The sequence below is a fragment of the Chiloscyllium punctatum genome, chromosome 36 (genome assembly GCF_047496795.1).
Source record: "Chiloscyllium punctatum isolate Juve2018m chromosome 36, sChiPun1.3, whole genome shotgun sequence".
NCBI lineage: Eukaryota > Metazoa > Chordata > Chondrichthyes > Orectolobiformes > Hemiscylliidae > Chiloscyllium > Chiloscyllium punctatum.
In genome coordinates this window covers 21,120,728-21,141,133 of record NC_092774.1, presented here as the reverse complement: position 1 = coordinate 21,141,133, position 20,406 = coordinate 21,120,728, and the positions used below count along the sequence as shown (strand labels likewise).

The following is a 20,406-nucleotide window of genomic DNA, read 5'->3' as shown; positions in this document are numbered from 1 at the left end:
CAGATGCAACCCCCATGTTCTGCCCCACATCTCAGACATCTGCCACCAATCTCGCTTTTGAAAGTTCTTGCCTAATACCGTCAAAATTAGCCTTCCTCCAATTTCGAACTTCAATGTTTAGATCTGGTCTATCCTTTTCCATCACTACTTTAAAACTGATAGAGTTATGGTCACTGGCCCCAAAGTGCTCCCCCACTCAGTCACCTGCCCTGCCATATTTCCCAAGAGTAGGTCATGTTTTGCACCTTTTCTCGTTGGTACATTCACACAATGAATCAGAAAATTTTCTTGTACACACTTAACAAATTTCTCTCCATCTAAATCCTTAACACTATGGCAGTATCAGTCAATGTTTGGAAAGTTAAAATCCTTTACCATAACCACTCTATTATTCTTACAGATAACTGAAATCTCCTTGCAAATTTGTATCTCAATTTTCTGCTGACTATTAGGGAGTCTATATTACATTCCCAATAAGGTGATCATCCCTTTCTTATTTCTCAGTTCCACCTAAGTAACCTCCCTGGATGTATTTCCAGGAATATTGTCTCTAATTACAGCTGTAATGCTATCCCTTATCAAAAATACCACTCTGCACTCCTCTCTTCCCTCCCTTTCTGTCCTTCCTGTAGCATTTGTATCCTGCAACATTAAGCTGCCAGTCCTGTCCCTCCTTGAGCCATGTTTTTGTAATTGCTACGATATCCCAGTCCCATGGTCCTAACCATGCCCTGAGTTCGTCTGCCTTCCCTGTTAGGCCTCTTACATTCAACTGCATTTATATCAATGCATCAGTCCTACCTGGTTCTCTGCTTTGTCCCTGACTGTTTGACTCTCTTCTTTTCTCAGCTGTAAGAGTCTAAAATTGATCTCTTTCCTCACTATTTCCCTAGGTTGCCTCTCCTCACTCCCTCCCTCCCTCACCTTACTAGTTTAAATCCTCCTGAGCAGCTCTCTCAAATCTCCCTGCCTGTATATTAGTCCCCTTCCAATTTAAGTGCAATGCGTCCGTCTTGTACAGATCACTTCTACCCCAGAAGAGATTCCAAATATCCAAAAATGTGAAACCTTCTCCCCTGCACCAGCTCCTCGGCCACACATTTGTCTGCTCTATCCTCACTAGCTCAGAGCACTGGGAGCAATCCAGATATTACTACCCTTGAGGGCCTCCTTTTTAAATTCCTGCCTAACTTTCCAGTCCCTTGAGCCTGTCCCACTATTTAATAAAATCACGGTTCATCTGTGGCCTAACTGGATATAGCCACCTTTTGGCCCATATCCCTGAAAACCTTTTACTGAATAAAAGTTTATCTATCTCACATTTAAAACAAGCAACTGAGTATCAACTGCAATTTTTCTTGGAGGAAAGATCCAAACCAACACCACCCTTTTGTGAGTGACATTGCTTCCTAACATCTCCTGAACAGTCCAGCCCTAATTTTCAGACAAAGCCCCCTAGTTCTAGACTGGATTGGAGGAAATTTCTATTAATCCAGCATTAGATGGCAGGACGTTGTGTGACTTGGAGGGAGTGTCGAAGTGGTCATAGTCACATTCGCCTGCTCCCTAGTCATTTGTGGTGGTGGAAGTGGCAGTTTTGGGAAGGTTAGTGAAAGTTACGATTGAGTTATTGGTGAATACCTGTCCCATCCACAACCTCCTCACAGTCCTCTCTCTTTCCCCCTGCACCCACCCCAATCCCCACCATTCCATGGAGGTCAGAGTGTCTATGACCAGACCGGGTGGCAGGTTCCATCCCTGAAGGGTGCAAATAAACCAGTTGGGTTTTTAGTGACAATTGGTAGCTTTCATATTCACATTTTGAGTGCCCAGCCCCAGAAACTATCAAATTAACTCAACTCAATTTCACAACTTGCTCTGTCATTGGGAAAATGTTAGAGATCTGTTATAGAAATTGAAATAACAGAGCATTTACAAATACATTTATACAATCAAGCAGAGTCACTGTGGTTTTGTGAAGAGGAAATCATAGCTGACAAGTTTGTTAAAATATTTTGAGGTAACAAGCAAGACAGATAAAGGGGAACCAGAAGATGAAATATGTAGTTTTCCAAGAAGTGATCAGTAAGGTATTATATAACAAGACTACTTCAGAAGATACGAACCCTTGAACCCACACTGTTCGGGGTATATATTAACGTTGATCAAGGATTAGGTAATGAGTTGATGGCAAGAGTTGAGATAAAAAGGGCATTTTCATGATGACACATTGTAACTTGTGAAGTCCCATAGGTGCCAAGTTATCGACAATCTGTATGAACGACTTAGATGACAGAAGTGAATGTACTGTTGCCTAATTTGCAGATAACACACAAAAATGGAGGCAAGTAGTAAGGATGGCACAATGAGACCACAGAGGGATAGAGACTGGATAAGCAAGTGGACAAAAACTCAGCTCTTGGATTATAATGTGGGGAAAAAACTGGAGCTTATGCACTTTAACCGTAAGATTAGAAGCGGAGACTATTATTTAAATGAAGAAAAACACTGAAGCTGCAGAACAGACAAAATTGTGGGTCTTTGTGCTTAAAAGACAAAAATCTCGCACCCAAGCTCAGCAGGTAATCAGGAAGGTCTTTTGGCCTTTATTTAAAGAGAATGAGGGAAAAAATAGGAATGTGTTAAAACTGTATAAGGTACTAGCAAGATCACTCTTGGAATACTGTGAACAGCTTTAGTCTCCTTATTTTAGGAAAGACAGTTCCTAGAATGTTCAGGCGATTGATCCTGGACATGGGAGGATATCCTCTGGAGAGGAGATGGAGCAAGCTGAGCCTGTACTCATTGGAGTTTAGAAGAATGACAGAAGACCATGCTGAAAATTTCAGGTTCTTAGAGGTTTGATAGGGTAAACCCAGAATTGGTCCTGCCAATTTGAGAGCTTGTAAATTCAATGACTTCTGATTCTCACGGTGCTGCTGTATCGAGATCACCTCAATCTGGTGCTGCAGTGCAGATGCCGATGGCTCATTGGTGAATAGCCTCACAATGTCAACTCAGCACATGGTCATTACATTACTGGATATACTGACATCACATATGGGCTTTGCAAAAGGGGAAGAATTTTTCCCTGTGGAAATGGAAAAATTGTTGACAACTGGTTGCAGCAATTCATGCAAACATTTGGTGCCTTTATGTGTGATAGAACTGGTCAAAAATGAAATAGAACATAAAAGTAGACTGCTTTAGTTGTGTCTAGGGCAGTCTGTACGTATGCAGATGTGTTAAAACATTAGCACGATCAAATTGGGCAACCTTAATTTGTGCCCACATATACATCACTAATTCTGTTCATCATGGACAGAGAGGGTATGTATATGCACTCCACCCATTTCAACCCTGGCAGTTAGATGTCAATCATTGTTAGCTGATGCATCCTTCATGGCAATGCCTCCACCAAAGTACTCTTGCTCATTTCTCATACAGTATAAACATTGGTTCTGTAGTTAAGTTTATATTCTTACAAATTCTCCCAATGAGTGTAAGAGAAAATATCTGCAACATATGTCTGTTTACAGCAATACCAAAGGTGCCTGATTTCAGTGATTAACGACTATAACTGGGTTGGGGTTCATTAACATTAATACAGACGTTGTGAACAGGGGTCCAACTTGTATGAGATTAACAGCAAAATCCAAACACTCTAATTACTGATGAAATCACTGATGGTTCAGCATGTTGAATAACAGAATGAATCCCTTCCCTCAGACATATTTAGTTCAATGGCCTCTCCCCAATGTGTATGACTGTGTGACTACAGTCCCGCAGTAAGATCACCTTAACAGTCTCTCATAAGTGTGAACAGATTGAAGGGACATCAATGCCCTGGAATCTTTGACACTTTCCACAGTCTGGGCATTTAAATAATCGCTCGTCAGTATGAACTCCCTGCAGTTTCAGCAGCCTGGATAACTGAGTAAACCCTCTCCATAGTCAGAGCAAGTAAAATCTGTTTCCCCAGGGTGTGATCCCTGGTGTCTCAGTGGGCTGGATAACCAGGTGAACTGCTTCCCACACTAAGGGCAGGTGAATGGTCTCTCCCTAGTGTTAGTCTGCTGGTGGCTGGTGAGTTCAAATAAACAGTTGAAGCGAGACCCACAGTGGGAGCATCTGAATGGTCTCTCATTACTGGGAACTTGCTGATGAGTTGGATCAATCAGTGAATCCTTTCCCACACTTACAGCAGGTGAATGGCCTCTGGCGTGTGAATTCGCCGATGTCAGCAGGCCAGATGACTGACAGAGTGAATCCATTCCCATACTCTTGGCAGGTCTCTCCGGTGTGTGGGTCCACTTGTGTCTGCTGAGGTCAGTAAAACGCCTGAACCTCATGCCAAAGTGGGAGCACGTGAATGGTCCCCTATGAGTGTGAACACATTGATGGGACATAAGATGGAGGAATCTCTGAATCCCTTCCCATGTTGAGAGCAAATGAATAGTCTCTCCCCACTGTCAACCCGCGAATGCATCTGCAGGTCGAAGGAATCGGTGAATCCCTTCCCACAGACAGAGCAGGTGAAAGGTCTCCAGTATGACGGCGATGATGAGTTTCCAATTCAGATGGGAATCTAAATCCCTTTCCACAGTCCTGAACATTTCCAGCATTTCTCCTTGTGATTCCATTTGTGTCTTGACAGGCCTGTTGTCACAACATGTATAGAGTTTCTCTCCACTTTGAATGGTATTTTTTTCCTTTCATGTTCAAAACGTCATGATGTTCAGATTGCGATAAAATGAACTGATTCCATCAGACCTTGCTGTGATCTTTGATCCAGATCTCCTGATTGCAGATCAATCCTTCTAATCGCCTGTAAAATTGATTTAAAATATAAAATAAGTAATTGAGAGAGAACTGCAAAAACATGCTTGGTCATCTGCCCAAACACCTCTTTAAGTGGCTCAGTGTCAAATGTCCTGTCAATCATCTTGGGACATTCTATTATAATGAAGATGCCGTACAAATACAATTTGTTGTTGTTGATTTGGACATACTTTACAGTTCCTTCATTATTGCGAGGTGAATAACCTCACCGAACAGTAACCTGGGACCAGCTTCACTACGTGGACTGCAGCAGTTCAAGAAGATCAAACTTCATCATCTCCACAGGCAACTGGAGATTGACAATATCTGCCAGTATTGTTCGTGAAAGGGCTGGGGAGTGGGGTGAGCTGATCTACCCTTATAGAGCATGATGGGCTAAATTATCCAAACTCCATTTAAAAGTGGACTTATGCTGGAGGCTAGGGATCACCATCTGTATCTAACACTTCCCCCTGGTATAAAGCAGCTCATTTTTGGTGCATCTGTGCTTCCAGACTCGGTGATGTGAGAAATGCCAACAACAAAATAATAGCAAAATACTGGAGCAGCTGAAATCTGAAAAAACAGGACATGCTCAAATAATTCAGCAGGTTAAGCTGAGTCTGTAGTGAGAGAATGTAAGTGAATGTTTTAGTCAGCTTTAAGTACTGACAATTCATTCATTATCACTTCTGATACGTTTTGGCTTATTTTCCATCTTTATCACAATGGCCTGGGTTACACCTGCTTCTTGGTGTTGTGCCTGTGTGTTTAAACTCATACTTCGAGCAAAGAACTAAGAGTTGACTCTGATAAGCAATAATATTCATTTATTGATCACAATTAATAATTGAATAGTAAAGTACGCTGTCAACTAACAATAAACTACATTATGCTTTAACTCCACTCTGTATGATCGGATACCACCACACTAGACCTTAGCCGAGCTCCAGGTGTTGATGATGTTTTCTTGTTCCGATGGTCTTGGGGGTGGGTATTCCCAAGTCACCGCGCTGAGTGGGGTTTTGTGACGATTCTTCTCCTTCTGAGTCTTTGTGCCCTTTTGGGAGGGTCCTGAGGATCTGAGGTTTGATTACCCTGATCGATCAGACTTGGTCAGGTGTTGGCACACTGATGGCAGGTGGCTCTTAGGTGTCCATTATGTTGGTGCTGGATGCACATAGCCTGCTCGAAATAAGGGTACTCAGTGCCTCAGTGTCTAGTGAATAACTCGATGCTCCCGATTGTCCTGAGGTCGATACTCCATTGTCCCATTCAAGTCCAACTTCAGGTGTGTATTGCAGGGTCTGCAGCTGTCCAGTTTGTTTGCAAACCATCTGAGGGCAGCTGCAGCCTGTCTAAATTCTGCAGCACGTGGATTGACAGTTTAGACAAGGTTGGGTTCTGTTTCCCAGCACGCTCTGATCATTGTCCATTTTTTGGCACTCCCTGGTAAGTTTATCATTGTGCATTATTAGTTCATTATTTTGGGTGGCCTGTCCAGCCACATTGGAAAAGATAGATGCATTTAATTGTCACATTAACCAAACCATAATACATTATTAACGCGTGAGTTTCCTCTAGTTTCCCCTCTCAATCCAAAACTAGAACATTACAGCACAGTACAGGCCCTTTCGGCCCTTGATGTTGCGCCGACCTTGATGTGGAACCAGTCTGAAGCCTGCCTATCCTACACTATTCCATTTTCATCCATATAGTTATCCAATGACCATTTAAATGCCCTTAAAGTTGGTGAGTTCCATGCCCCCTACTACTGAGTAAAGAAACTACCTCTGTCCTATATCTATCACCCCTCAATTTAAAGCTATATTCCCTCATGCTAGTCATCAGCATCTGAGGAAAAAAGCTCTCAATGTCCACCTTATCTTGATTATCTTGTATGTCTCAATTAGGTCATCTCTCAACCTTCTTCTCTCTAATGAAAAGAGCATCAAGTCCCTCAGCCTTTTCTCATAAGACCTTCCCTCAATACCAGGCAACATCCTGGTAAATCTCCTCTGAACCCTTTCCAAAGCTTCCACATCCTTCCTATAATGCGGTGACCAGAACTGTATGCAATACTCCATGTACTGCCGCACCAGAGTTTTCTCCAGCTGCAGCATAACCTCGTAGCTCCGAAACTCAATCCCTCAACCAATAAAAGCTAACCTACCCTCTACCTTAACAACCCGATCAACCTGGGTGGCAACTTTCAGGGATCTATATAGGTGGACACTCCGATCTCTCTGCTCATATACACCACCAAGAATCTTAACATTAGCCCAGTACTCTTCCTGTTGCTGCTTCCAAAGTGAATCACCTCACATTTTTCCGCATTAAACTCCATTTGTCACCTCTCAGCCCAGTTCGACAGCTTATCTATGTCTCTCTGTAACCTGTAACATCCTTCAGCACTTTCCACAATTTCACCGACCTTAATGTAATCTGCAAATTTACTAACCTTCTATGCTCTCATAGACAAACAGCAGTGGCCTCAAAACAGATCCTTGGTGTACCCCATTAGTAAGTGAACTCCAGGATGAACATTACCCATCAACCACCACCAATTTCTGATCCAAACTGCTAAATCACGCTCAATCCCATGCCTCTGTATTTTGTGCAATAGCCTACCCTGGGGAACATTATCAAATGTCTGACTGAAATCCAAATACACCACATCAACCGCTTTATCCTCATCCACCTGTTCAGTCACAATCTTAAACAACTCAATAAGGTTTGTGAGGCATAACCTACCCTTCACAAAATCATGTTGACTATCCCTAATCAACTTATTCCTCTCTAGGTGATTACAAGTCCTATCACTTTACCTCCCAACACTTAACCCACAACCAAAGTAAGGCTCACTGGTCTGTAATTACCAGGATTGTCTCTACTCCTCATCTTGAACAAGGGGACAACATTTGCTATCCTCCTGGCACTACTCCTGTAGACAATGATGACACAAAGATCAAAGCCAAAGGTTGTGCAATCTCCTCCCTGGCTTCCCAGAGAATCCCAGAATAAATCCCATCCGGCCCAGGGGACATACCTATTTTCAGAAGTGCAGGTTAGGGTGGGTTGGCCATGCTAAATTGCCCCATTGTGTCTAGGGATGTGTCGGTTAGGGTGAATTGGCTGTGCTGAATTATCCCATGCTTTCCAGGTATACGTAGATTAGGGGTGAATTGACTGTGCTAAATTGCCCCATGGTGCCCAGGGATGTGTGGATTGGCAGTGCTAATTTACCCACAGTGTCCAGGGATGTGCAGGTTAGGTTCATGAGTCAGGGGTAAATGTAGAGCAATAGGGGTAGGAGAATGGAGGGACCCATTGGGCCGAGTTGTCTGCTTCCACATTGCAGGGATTCTATGAAGGGAAAGGATGTTTGCAAACTGTGCTCTCCTCCCTTACTGCTGCAGGGCAGTGCAAGCACCATGTGGGCCAGCCCGCTGATCATCCAGAGCAGGTGCAGTGTAGGGGCCAGAAAGCTGATGTGAAATATTCATTTAATATCTCTCCCATGTGCTGAGTTTCAACACAGATAACCTCCTTAATCTTTAAGGTCTCTCTCTCTCTCTCTCTCTCTCTCTCGCTCCATATGTACTTGGAGAATCTCTTTGGATTATCCTTAGCCGTTGTAGATCAGGCTATCTCATATCGTCTTTTGCCTTCCTGATCTCCCTCTGAAGAAATCCATTTGAATCCAAGAATATGATTCTCTTCCATTCTTCACTAGCACCTCAATATCTTTATTCATCCACAGTTCTTTAATCATACCAGCCTTACCTTTCACTCTAACTCGTCGTGCACTTGGGTAGGAGGAATAGAGGCATGCTCTATTTTCTGAATTTCTTCCCATTTGGAATCCTGAAGTGCCAATGGATTTGCAAATCCCAGTCCATGTTTCTCTCTCAGAGCAGGCTTGCAGGTTGAGTCGGTGATTAGGAAGGCAGACACAATGTTGTCATTCATCTCGAGAGGACTGGAATATAAACGCAGGGATGTACTTTTGAGGGTCTATTAAAGCTCTGTTCAGACCACATTTAAAATATTGTGAGCAAGTTTGGGCCCCATACCTCAGGAAGGATGTCCTAGCCTGGAGAAGGTCTAGAGGAGGTTCACGAGAATGTTCCCAGGGATGAAGAGTTGTGGAATGTTTGAGGATTCTGGGACTATGCTCAATGAAGGGAGAGGGAGGAATATAATTAAAACTTGCAGACTACTGGACAGAATGGCCATTGGGAAGATGTCTCAATTGGCAGGAAAGACTAGGACTTACGGGCACAGCCTTAGAGTAAAGGGAACACTTTTGGAACAGAAGTAAGGAGAAACGTCTGTAGCCAGAGAGCGGTAAATCTGTGGAATTCATTACCACAGAAGGTGTTGGAGGCCAGGTCATTGAGTATATTTAAAACAGAGATAGTTCTTAATTGTCAAGGGGATCAAGCAGGAGAATGGAGTTGAAAAATGTGTTAGCCATAATTGAATGGCGGAGCAGACTTGATGGACCGAATGGCCTATTTTATGCTGCTAAATCTCATGGTGTTATAATGGCTCTGATTTCTTGTCATAATAGAGATTGGGGAGGGGGAGAAATCTTTTGTTTTTATTTTTAAAATGCACCCGATTCCCATAAATAAATGCAATAGGTACCAGTACAGCACATGCAATATTCCTCATCGCAGCTTCAAGTCGGCTCCAAAGCTTTTGCATCTTCTGTTCTTCCTCCACCTTGGCTCCAGAACATTTGGCTTCCTACCCCCCTCCCACTCCCGCCCCGCGATGTTGACGCTTCCAAGCTGACACTCAAAAATTCGGTTTGTCCCTCCATTCTTTCCTGGTTGCCTTTTGAGGGTTGTAGAAAACATTCCCTATCCTCTGAGTATACAGAACATTGGTTAGGCCACTTTTGGAATATTGTGTGCAATTCTGGCCTTCCTCCTATGGGAAGGATGTTGTGAAAATTGAAAATGTTCAGAAAAGGTTTACAAGCATGTTGCCAGGGTTTGAGCAGAATAAGCTGGAGTAGTTTTCCCGAGCATACCGGAGGCCGAGGGGCGACCTTTATAAAATTGTTTATAAAATTATGAGAGGGACATGTAGGGTAAACAGATAAGGTCTTTTTGTTGGGATGGGGAGTCCAGAACTAGAAGGTAATAGGAGAAAGTGAGGACTGTAGATGCTGGAGCTTAAAAATCTGTGGCTGGAAAAGCGCAGCAGGTCAGGCAGCATCAAAGGAACAGGAGAATCGACGTTTCGGGCATAGAAGGTTTAGGGTGATGCCGGGGAAAGGGTAAAAGGGAACTAAGGAACAGCTTTTTCACGCAGAGGGTGGTGTACGTAAGGAATGAGCTGCCAGAGGAAGTGGTGGATTAGATTACTTACAGTGTAGAAACAGGCCCTTCGGCCCAACAAGTCCACACCGACTCTCCGAAGAGTAACCCACCCAGACCCATTCCTCTACCCTTTTACATACCCTGGAATAATGCACCTAACACTATTGGCAATTTAGCACATCTTTGGAATGTGGGAGGAAACTGGAGCACCCGGAGGAAACCCATGCATATGCTGGGTGGAGGCTGGTAAAAGTGACATTTAAAAGATATCCGGATGGGTTTAGAGGCATATGGGCCAAGTACTGGCAAATGGGAATAGATTAGTTAGGCAATCTAATCGGCACGTATGAGTTGAACTGTTTCTGTGCTGTATATTTCTGACTCTGGCCTGCCACTAACATTTGTCACGTCTGTATGTTCAGTTTCTCTCTGGTGCCAGTGCCTTGATGTCTCATTTCCACTTTGTTGTCTGGTTGATTTTGAAGAAGTTGCGTTGCAGGTTTAGCCTGAATTGACAGTTTTTGCTTCCCAAAATCAGACCTGCTCACTCTCAGCAGTATCCCAAATGTCGTGAAAGATATTAACTCGCAGGTGGAGTTATCCAAAATTCAAAAGATGTCAGTTTGTCATTTTTGCCTTTCTGTCCCTACAAGACCCTGAATCAGCACCTTCAGCAGAATTAGTTAAGAGTGGAGTGAGAATAAAGGGATTGAGTGGGATGTTGCTTTTAATTTTGTGGAATAACAAAAGAAAAGAATGTTCCGCAGAAAATAGAATTGCTTGTTCTGAATTTCTATCCTGGACTGACAGTGACATTTTTAACCTCCTTCTTACAGAATATTTGAAGATCTGAAGACGCAAGTTTCAAAATCAACAGATGAAGGGCTCATACCCAAAATGTTGACTCTCTTCCTCGGATGCTGCCTGACCTGCTGTGCTTTTCCAGCACCGCATTTTTCGGCTGTGACTCTCCAACGTCTGCAGTCCTCATTTTCACGTCAATGTCTGACAGTCACTCAATCCATCGGGACTGCAACGATTTTCATCTGATTCTGTGAGAAAAGGAGCAAGGATTTTTGGCTCCTGTTTCAGTGCGTTCCCAGCATCAGTGGGACTAGATGAGAGACCCTACCATTGCAGTGCCCTGAGTGTGGAGCCTGAAACAGTTATACAGTCTGGAAAGAGGAATTCGCACCGGGGAGGGGCCGCACACACGTTTGTGCGCGGCTGAAGCTTCGGCCATGGAGAAACCCGAGGAATCCCGCCCCGTGGAGAAACCGTGGAAGTGTGGTGACTGTGGGAAAGGCTTCTGTGTGCCATCTGCCCTGGAGACTCATCGGCGCAGTCACACCGGGGAGAGGCCGTTCTCTTGTCCTGAGTGCGGGAAGGGCTTCACTCGCTCCTCCCACCTGCTGGACCACCAGCGGGTCCACACCGGGGAGAGGCCCTTCAGCTGTCCCGAGTGCAGGAAGGCCTTCAGCGATTCCTCCAACCTGCTGAGGCACATGCGGGTCCACACGGGGGAGAGGCCGTTCTCTTGCCCCAAGTGCAAGAAGGCCTTCAGCAATTCCTCCGACCTACTAGCCCACCGGCGGATCCACACGGGGGAGAGGCCCTTCCACTGTCCTGAGTGCAGGAAGGCCTTCAACAATTCCTCCAATCTACTGAGACACCAGCAGGTCCACACAGGCAAGAAGCCATTCTCCCGCCCTAAATGCGGGAAGGCCTTGAGTGATTCCTCCGTCCTGCTGACCCACCGGCGGATCCACACTGGAGAGAGCCCGTTCTCCTGTCCCAAGTGCGGGAAGGCCTTCAGCAAGTCCTCAGGCCTGCTCAGGCACTGGCGGGTCCACACGGGGGAGAGGCCCTTCCATTGCCCTGAGTGTGGGAAGGGGTTTACCCAAGCCTCCACCCTTGTAGCGCACGGGCGGGTCCACACCAGGGTGATGCTGTTCTCATGCCCCGAGTGCAGCAAGGGCTTCAGCCAGGCCTCCCACCTCCAGACCCACTGGCGGGTCCACACAGGCAAGAAGCCATTCCCCTGTCTCGAGTGTGGGAAGGGCTTTGCTGTCTCCTCCCACCTGCTGCGACACCGGCGGGTCCACACGGGGGAGAGGCCCTTCAGCTGCCCCGAGTGCGGGAAGGCCTTCACCCAGTCCTCCCACCTCCACACCCACCAGCGGGTCCACACGGGGGAGAGGCCCTTCAGCTGTTCAGTGTGCGGGAAGGCGTTTAGCAATTCCTCCAGCATGCTGAGGCACCAGCACGTCCACACCGGGGAGAGGCCGTTCTCCTGCCCTGAGTGCGGGAAGGGCTTTACCCGCTTCTCTAACCTACTGACCCACCGGCGGGTCCACACGGGTGAGAAGCCCTTCAGCTGCCCCAAGTGCAGGAAGGGCTTCACCCAGGCCTCAGCCCTCCTGGCCCACCAGCGGGTCCATACTGGCGAGCGGCCCTTCCCCTGCCCGGAGTGCGGGAAGGCCTTCAGCAATTCCTCTGACCTGCTGAGGCACCAGCGGGTCCACACTGGGGAGAGGCCGTTTGCCTGCCCCGAGTGTGGGCGGAGGTTCACATTGTCCTGCAACTTGCGGAAACACCAGCAGGGACACCAGCGCTCCCAAAGATCAGATTCTGCCAGTGACAATGCTCTGGATCACACCCCAGACTGAACCTCCTGCCCGTTCTGACAGTGGGTGTGGTGGCAGAGTTGGTGGGGTTTTTTTTGTTTCTGCTGGACTGCACCCAGCCCACGCCCCCCCCCACAGTGGCTCACAGCTGGCATACCTGGGTTCTATTCCACTCTGGGTGCGACTGTGTGGAGTTTGCATATTCTCACCCCTTATTTGCATGGGTTTCCTCTGGGTGCTCTGCTTTCCTCCCACAGTTCAAGGCTGTACAGGTTAGTGTTAATTGGTCAAGCTAAATTGTTGCATAGTGGATGTGTAGGTGTGATGCATTAGTCAGGGGTAAATATAGATTAATAGTGTAGGAGAATGGGTCTGGATGTGTTATATCTACCACTTCCTCTGGCAGCTCATTCAATATACACACTACCCTCTGCATGAAAAAGCTGCCCCTTAGGTCCCTCTTAAATCTTTCCCCACTCATATTAAACCTCTAGTTTTGGATTCCTCCACCCATCTGTGCCCCTCTCATGATTTTATAAATCTCTATAAGGTTATCCCTCAACCTCCGATGCTCCAGGGAAAATACCTGCAACTTACGCAGCCTCTATAACTTAAAACTCTCCAACCCCAGCAACATCCTTGTAAATCTTTCGTGAACCTTTTCAAGTTTCACAACATCCTTCCTGGAGACACAATTTGCAGGTTTACAGTGATATGAACCAGGCCTGACCTCCTCAAAACAGGTAGCCCAGACCCAAATAGTTGGTCAAGCCACTTGGCTTCCAGGAAAACCAATATTTATTTACATGCCACCGAGAAAGGAGCTGTTCCAATTTCTGCAACATTCCCATAAACACAACCCTCTGGCAAAAAAAAAGATCAGTTCAAACACAGGTTTTTACAGGAGAATTAGCCAAAAACACCTGTTGAATCAGGGAACCTTTCTTCCCCCCACCCAGCAGCTTCGGACAGATTGCTTGCTAAAACCCAAACCAAACGAGGGGAGAAAAGGGAGAACTGTCCTTTCATTGTACAAGTCTTTTTAGAAAAGAAACCTCCAAACCTTTTCCCTGATTATTGCCCCAGCCATTACCTGTTAGCCATTTGTGAAGTCCTCAATCCCAGATGAATTGGAACCTCTATCTTTTACAGCTCCCCCCCCCTCCCCCATTGGAAACAAAATAGACATATCAATGTAGAAAAGAAGGGGGCATTTGTACAGAGCCCCAAATCTAATCCCCCTTCACTAGAGCTAAGAGTCCTCAGCTCTAGAGAAAGAAGTTGGCTTTAACGGTCATCTGCATATTAGAGAAAGCATCGTTTTTAAAAAAAAAACAGACAACAGCATTCCTGACAGAATACTCCATTGAAGAAGGCGCTGAATATTCCAGAACTCATGTAACATGGCTGTAATCCGAGAGACTAAATTCTATTTTTTTGTTGTATCGTTGGGACTCTTATTTATTGGAATAACATACCACAAGAATCTTATTTCATTCAGGTATAGTCAGTAGTTAGAAGGGATTTGTTTGGTTTGTAAATAATTTAGTCCATTTGTTCACCATTTATAGTTGGATAAATAAATTGCTTTTTGTTGATTTTAAAGTGTCGACAATTTTTTTAATCACTAGAGCAGGTTACACTATTTTTCATGCTAATTTTAGAGATTATAGAGCAATGCGCTTCTCTTTGGGTGTTTCGCATTGAGATCTTGGTGGTTGGGGAGGGGGAGGTGGCAGGGGATGGAGGTCAGCCTTTGCTTTATAACATGACATCCTGCTGAATGCAATGGAGTCGATATTAATCCCAGCCTCTCGCTCTGGTTGTGGGTGAGTCGCTTTTATTTGGCTACTGTCTCAGAAACTACACAGAGACTCAACTGCTGAAACTATGATTTACACTTTATTTGCACATAGCAATCAAAACTAAAACCTCTGAGGTAAACAAGTTTAACCTCACGCACCAACTTGGCTATCACCCAATTGATGGCAGAATTTAGGTGGGTTTCCACCAAAAGTGCCCGTTTCTGGAAGTGCAGAACTTGGAAATACTACTTCCAAGTGCTGCTGCTGCTGCATTGTTGTTGGAGTTGAATTCTGGTGGAGTTTCCTCGCTTTCACATTTGTGATGTGATGTTTCTTTAGATTCTAACACTACCTCCCAATACTTCTGGAGACCTTGGGTCTGTAGCTTACCTTTTTATCCTTGAGGGTTAGCTGTGTGTTTGAAACAGCCTGTCCTGCAATTAACCCCTTTATGTTAGGACCTTCCTTCTACAGGCAGACTTATTTGTCCTTCTTTCATGGGGTTATTAAACACAGATATCTCATCTCTCCCAAGAAACAGCTTGTTTTGCCTCCTCCTTCCCAGGGATGGTTAACTAGCGTGTTGTTTTGTAACTCCTTTTGTAGCAGTTTCTCATTGGCCTTTTCATTTCTTGGCCCAGGAAGAGTTATTGCTGACTCATGAAGTTAGGAAAGTTCTGGAGTTTACAGGACCACACCACATTCCTCTCCGCCTCCTCCAAGAATAACGATTCTTCCTGAGATACTGGCAGTTCCTCAGATCCCTTGGTATCCCCAAATACAATCTGTGTGTCGGGAAATCTCTGGTGCTGCCCTGACACCAGATCGTCACCCTTGGAACAGAAGGATTATGGGGAGAAAATTAAGAAATCCAAACCGCAAAGAGACTTGGGAGTTCCAGTCCAGGATTGTCTCAAGGTAAACATGCAGGTTGAGTCAGGAGTTTAAAAAATGTGTTACTGGAAAAGCTCTGATCTCCAGCATCTGCAGTCCTCACTTTCTCCTGAGTCAGGAGTTAGGAAGGCAAATACAACAATGGCATTTATTTTGACAAGACAAATATAAAAGCAGGGATGTTCTTCTGAGGCTCTGGTCAGGCCACATTTGGAGTATTGTGCACAGTTTTGGGCCCTATATCTCAGTAAGGATGTACTGGCCCTGGAACACATTCAGAGGAGGTTCAGGAGGATGCTCCCAGGAATGAAAAGCTTAACATATGAGGAACGTATGAGGACTCTGGGCCTATACCCGATGGAGTTTAGAAGGATGAGAGGAGATACAATTGAAATCAACAAGATACTGAACGGCCCAGATAGAATTCATGTTGGAAAGTTGTTTCCATTGGTAGGAGAGACTTGGACCCAAGGGCACAGCCTTAGACTAAAGGACCCTTTGGAACAGAGATAAGGAGAAACTTCTTCAGCCAGAGAGTGATGAATCTATGGAATTCACTACCACAGAAGGCTGTGGAGGCCAGGTCATTGAGCATATTTAAGACGGAGATAGATACGTCCTTGAGTATCAAGGGTTACGAGGAGAATGGGGTTGAGAAACTTAACAGCCATGATGGAATGGCAGAGTAGACTCAGTCGGCTGAATGGCCTACTTTCGCCTCCTATGGTCTTCTGATTCGCCGATGCATGGAGGGATGAACAGGGGAGTAGAATTAAAGAGAAGTTGGATACAGACATGAGGGAGAAAGGAAAGGAATAGAAGGAAACACAAGAATTGTACAATAAATTGCAGAGTTCTTAGAAGCACTGGCATGCAGAGGGATCTGGGCACATAGATCCCTGAAAGTGGCAACAGAGGTCAAGAAGGCACACAGCACACCTGCCTTCTTTGAGTGTAAGAGTTGGCAAGTTATGTTATAGCTGTTTATTCCATTCCCATTTGAAATGTGTGCAGTTCTGGTCGACACGCTACTGGAAGGACATGGATACTGGGAGAGGGCACAGAGAAGGTTCACTAGGACATTGCCTGGTCTGGAGGACTCTCACAACAAACAGAGGTGGGATAAACCCAGATTGTTTTCACTGAAAAGATCGAGGCTGAGGGGCAGCCTCGTCAAAATGATGAGAGACACAGATCAGCCAGATAGGGGTGGCACGGTGGCCTACAGTACTAGGGACCTGAGTTTGATTCCAGCCACAGGGCGACTGCCTGTGTGGAGTTTGTTCATTCTCCCCCCATGTCTGTGTGGGTTTCCTCCGGGTGCTCTGGTTTCCTCCCACAGTCCAAAGTTGTGTAGGTGGATTGGCCATGGTAACTTACCCATAGTGTCCAGGGATGCACAGCTTAGGGTGCATTAGTCATGAGTCAATGTTGTGTAATAAGAGTAGGGGAAATGGGTCTGGGTGGGTTACTCTTCGGAGGGTTGGTGCGTATATGTTGCACTGAATGGTCTTTTCCACACTGTTGGGATTCTATGATCGTCAAAGGCTTTTTTCTTTTCCCCTGGGTGGAATGGTCAACTACAAGAGGGCACAGGTTCAAGGCAAGAGGGGTCAGTCTAGGGGAGAAGTGGAAGGGAAGGTTTTTCACAGAGGGATGGTGGGTGCCTGGAACACCCTACCAGTGCTGTACAAAGTTAAAAATCACAACACCAGGTTATAGTCGAACAGGTTTAATTGGAATCACACTAGCTTTCGGAGCGCCGCTCCTTCATCAGATGATTGTGGAGGACACAATTGTAAGACACAGAATTTATAGCAAAAGTTTACAGTGTGATGTAACTGAAATAATATATTGAAAAATATTTTGATTGTTTGTTGAGTCTCTCATCTGTTAGAATGACCATGATAGTTTCACTTCTTTCTTATGTAAATCACAAAACTTTTTTTTAAAAAGTTACATTCTAAGGTTAACTGTAACAATTGGAGTCAGCCCGATAACATGTTGATGGTGTTAGCCCCCTGTATTCCCTGTCTGTGCCATAATGTTTAGACTGATTCTAATCTAAAAAGTGAGCTAACAAAGTCTTACATGGATTCATGACTATAACCTGGTATTGTATGATTTTTAACTGTACACCCCAGTCCAACACCAGCATCTCCAAATCATGACTACCAAGCGTATCTTGATTGATACACGAATGGGAAGCGAACAGAAACTGTGCATGGTCAATAAGTAGTGGGTCTAAGGATTAGGAATTGGCACAAACTTGGTGGTGGGGGTGCCTAAACCTAATAAGGGCCTGTGACTGTGCTGTATTGTATTGATACAGGTTTCCCCCACTATCCATAAATAGTGCTTTCCCATGAAACCTTTCATAATTCATAATAGTGTAAAGCAAAGAAGCAATTAACATTAATTAATTAATCCTGTATATACTCCAGTAATAGTAATTTTTTGACTACTTTTTTAAGGTAAAATTAAGGGGGTCGACTATTACATGGATACTACTTTTGAGGGGCAGAAATTCGTGCCTGTCAAAATTCATACCCTGTCATGAGCAGAAGCCCAACTGAATAATTTAAAAAAAACAATTATGGTAATTCTGAAAACCCAGAGTGGAACTAACAGCCAGCGGACTGGAAGATAGGTGCAGAGTTGAAAAATGTGGTGCTGGAAAAACACAGCAGGCCAGGCAGCATCCGAGGAGCAGGAGAATCGACGTTTCGGGCATAAGCCCTTCTTCAGATGGGTGCTGAGCCAAACAACCTGCAGACTGCAAAGCTGGAGCAGGACATGATGGCCAGCAGTCTGACTCACAAACATTGATCTGTTATCTATGAAGAACTTACGTTTCACAACACTTGCAAGAGAAGAAAAATCAAACGTGTCCAATTTGCCATGCAGGGAGAACAAAAAATATGATCAATAATTTTTTTAAAAAAAAGGATTTCCAGCAATTCAGGCACAATCATACATATGCATGGGTCTGTATAAATGCTGGGTAGGTTGATTCTTTATCAGATGACAATCGCTAAGAAGTGAAGCTCTTGATCAAGATGCTGGATTTGATAAAAAGATTAGTTAGTACCCTTACTCCCCTTCCTCTATAGCCAAACCATCACTGGGCAAGACAAAACCCCAAATAACATACCTATACACATAGACACACATTAAAAAAAACCTAACTAATGATTGTATGTGACCACATTTTATAGGTGATTACCTCAAATCACATTTATAAAACATAACCTCAGAGGTTTACACAGGCTCTCACACACAATATTGCCTATGACCTTATACAGCACTCTGAAGTATTGCAATATTTTATATCTAATATGTGGAGTTTGCACATTCTCTCCGTGTCTCCAGGTGCTCCGGTTTCCTCCCACAGTCCAAAAATGTGCAGGTTAGGTGAATTGGCCATGCTAAATTGCCCATAGTGTTAGGTGAAGGGGTAAATGTCGGGGAATGGGTCTGGGTGGGTTGCGCTTCGGTGTGAACTTGTTGGGCCAAAGGGCCTGTTTCCACACTGTAAGTAATCTAATCTATGTAATAAATAACATTGTCTATTTTTAAAAAGGGATACCTATGTTAGGCCACTTGGAACGTTGTGTGCAATTCTGGTCTCCTTCCTATCGGAAGGATGTGGCGAAACTTGAAAGGGTTCGGAAAAGATTTACAAGGATGTTACCAGGGTTGTGGAGGATTTGAGCGGCAGGGAGAGGCTGAACAGACTGGGGCTGTTTTCCCTGGAGCCTCGGAGGCTGAAGAGTGACCTTACAGAGGTTTACAAAGTTCTGAGGGGCATGGACAGGGTAAACAGGCAAAGTGGGTCAGGGAGTCCAGAACTAGAGGGTGAGAGGGGAAAGATATAAAAGAGACCCAAGGGGCAACGTTTTCACGCAGAGGGTGGTACATGTATGGAATGAGATTAGATTAGATTAGATTACTTTAGATTAGATTAGATTACTTACAGTGTGGAAACAGGCCCTTCGGCCCAACAAGTCCACACCGACCCGCCGAAGCGCAACCCACCCACACCCCTACATTTACCCCTTACCTAACACTACGGGCAATTTAGGATGGCCAATTCACCCTGACCTGCACATCCTTGGACCGTGGGAGGAAACCGGAGCACCCGGAGGAAACCCACGCAGACATGGGGGGGGGGGGGGGGGGGAGAACGTGCCAACTCCACACAGTCAGTCGCCTGAGGCGGGGATTGAACCCGGGTCTCCGGCGCTGTGAGGCAGCGGTGCTAACCACCGTGCCGCCCATGAGCTGCCAGAGGAAGTGGCGGAGGCTGGTACAACTGCAACATCTAGGAGTCAGTTGGACGGGGGTATGAATAGGAAGGGGTTGGAGGGATATGGGCCGGGTGGGACGAGATTGGGCTGGGATATCTGGGTCAGCACGGACGGGCTGGGCCGAAGGGTCTGGTTTCCATGCCGTACATCTCTAATAACTACACATTATACACAAACGAACTACAGGATCAAGTCCAGTCAGATGGTCCCTGGATGAGGATGAGAAGGTGTCTGGAGAATTAGATGGTGATTCTAATATAAATTATGTTTGTTTTAGGAATGGGAGTGATTGCGGCTCCAGGTTAATGGTGATCCGCCTTATCCCCCGGGTTCCCCCTCAGCCCAGCCCGGTACCTGGTAGAGTGAAGCCGCGGGTAGCTCCAGGGACACGGTCCAGCACAGCACCGAGTGCAGCCTCTCCTCCAGCTTGTGATCCGCGCCGGACTTTACCCCCCGCCGCCGCCGCCGCCGCCGCTCCTCCACCTCCCGCCGCGGGCGCCGGCTCTCTCTCCTCCACCGCCGACATTTTTAAATTTGTTTTCTCGTTCACCCGGTAACCGTCACCTCCCCCTTCCCGGGCCCCGGAAATTATACAAAAATAAACAATAAACCC

The 20,406-nt window shown here is 45.5% G+C and overlaps 1 protein-coding gene and 1 long non-coding RNA gene across 6 annotated transcripts in view; one reads left to right on the top strand and one right to left on the bottom strand.

Moving 5' to 3' along the window:
• Positions 1-14,389, top strand: part of LOC140460844 (uncharacterized) — a 26,939-nt gene extending 12,550 nt beyond the window's left edge. For 4 of the 5 annotated variants that reach the window (XM_072555527.1, XM_072555529.1, XM_072555526.1 and 1 more), the window contains exon 2: positions 10,994-14,389. In XM_072555527.1, coding sequence (XP_072411628.1) covers positions 11,399-12,826 — 1,428 coding nt within the window. In that variant the 5' untranslated portion in view covers positions 10,994-11,398 and the 3' untranslated portion in view covers positions 12,827-14,389. Of the gene's footprint in view, positions 1-1,357; positions 1,606-10,993 lie in introns of those variants that run through there. The other variant, XM_072555530.1, reaches the window with a different exon arrangement.
• Positions 5,546-20,406, bottom strand: LOC140460889 (uncharacterized). The gene is made up of 3 exons (XR_011954375.1): positions 20,148-20,406; positions 8,608-8,803; positions 5,546-6,270 (listed from the first exon to the last, which is right to left on the bottom strand). It is a non-coding gene; the product is annotated as an uncharacterized lncRNA (long non-coding RNA).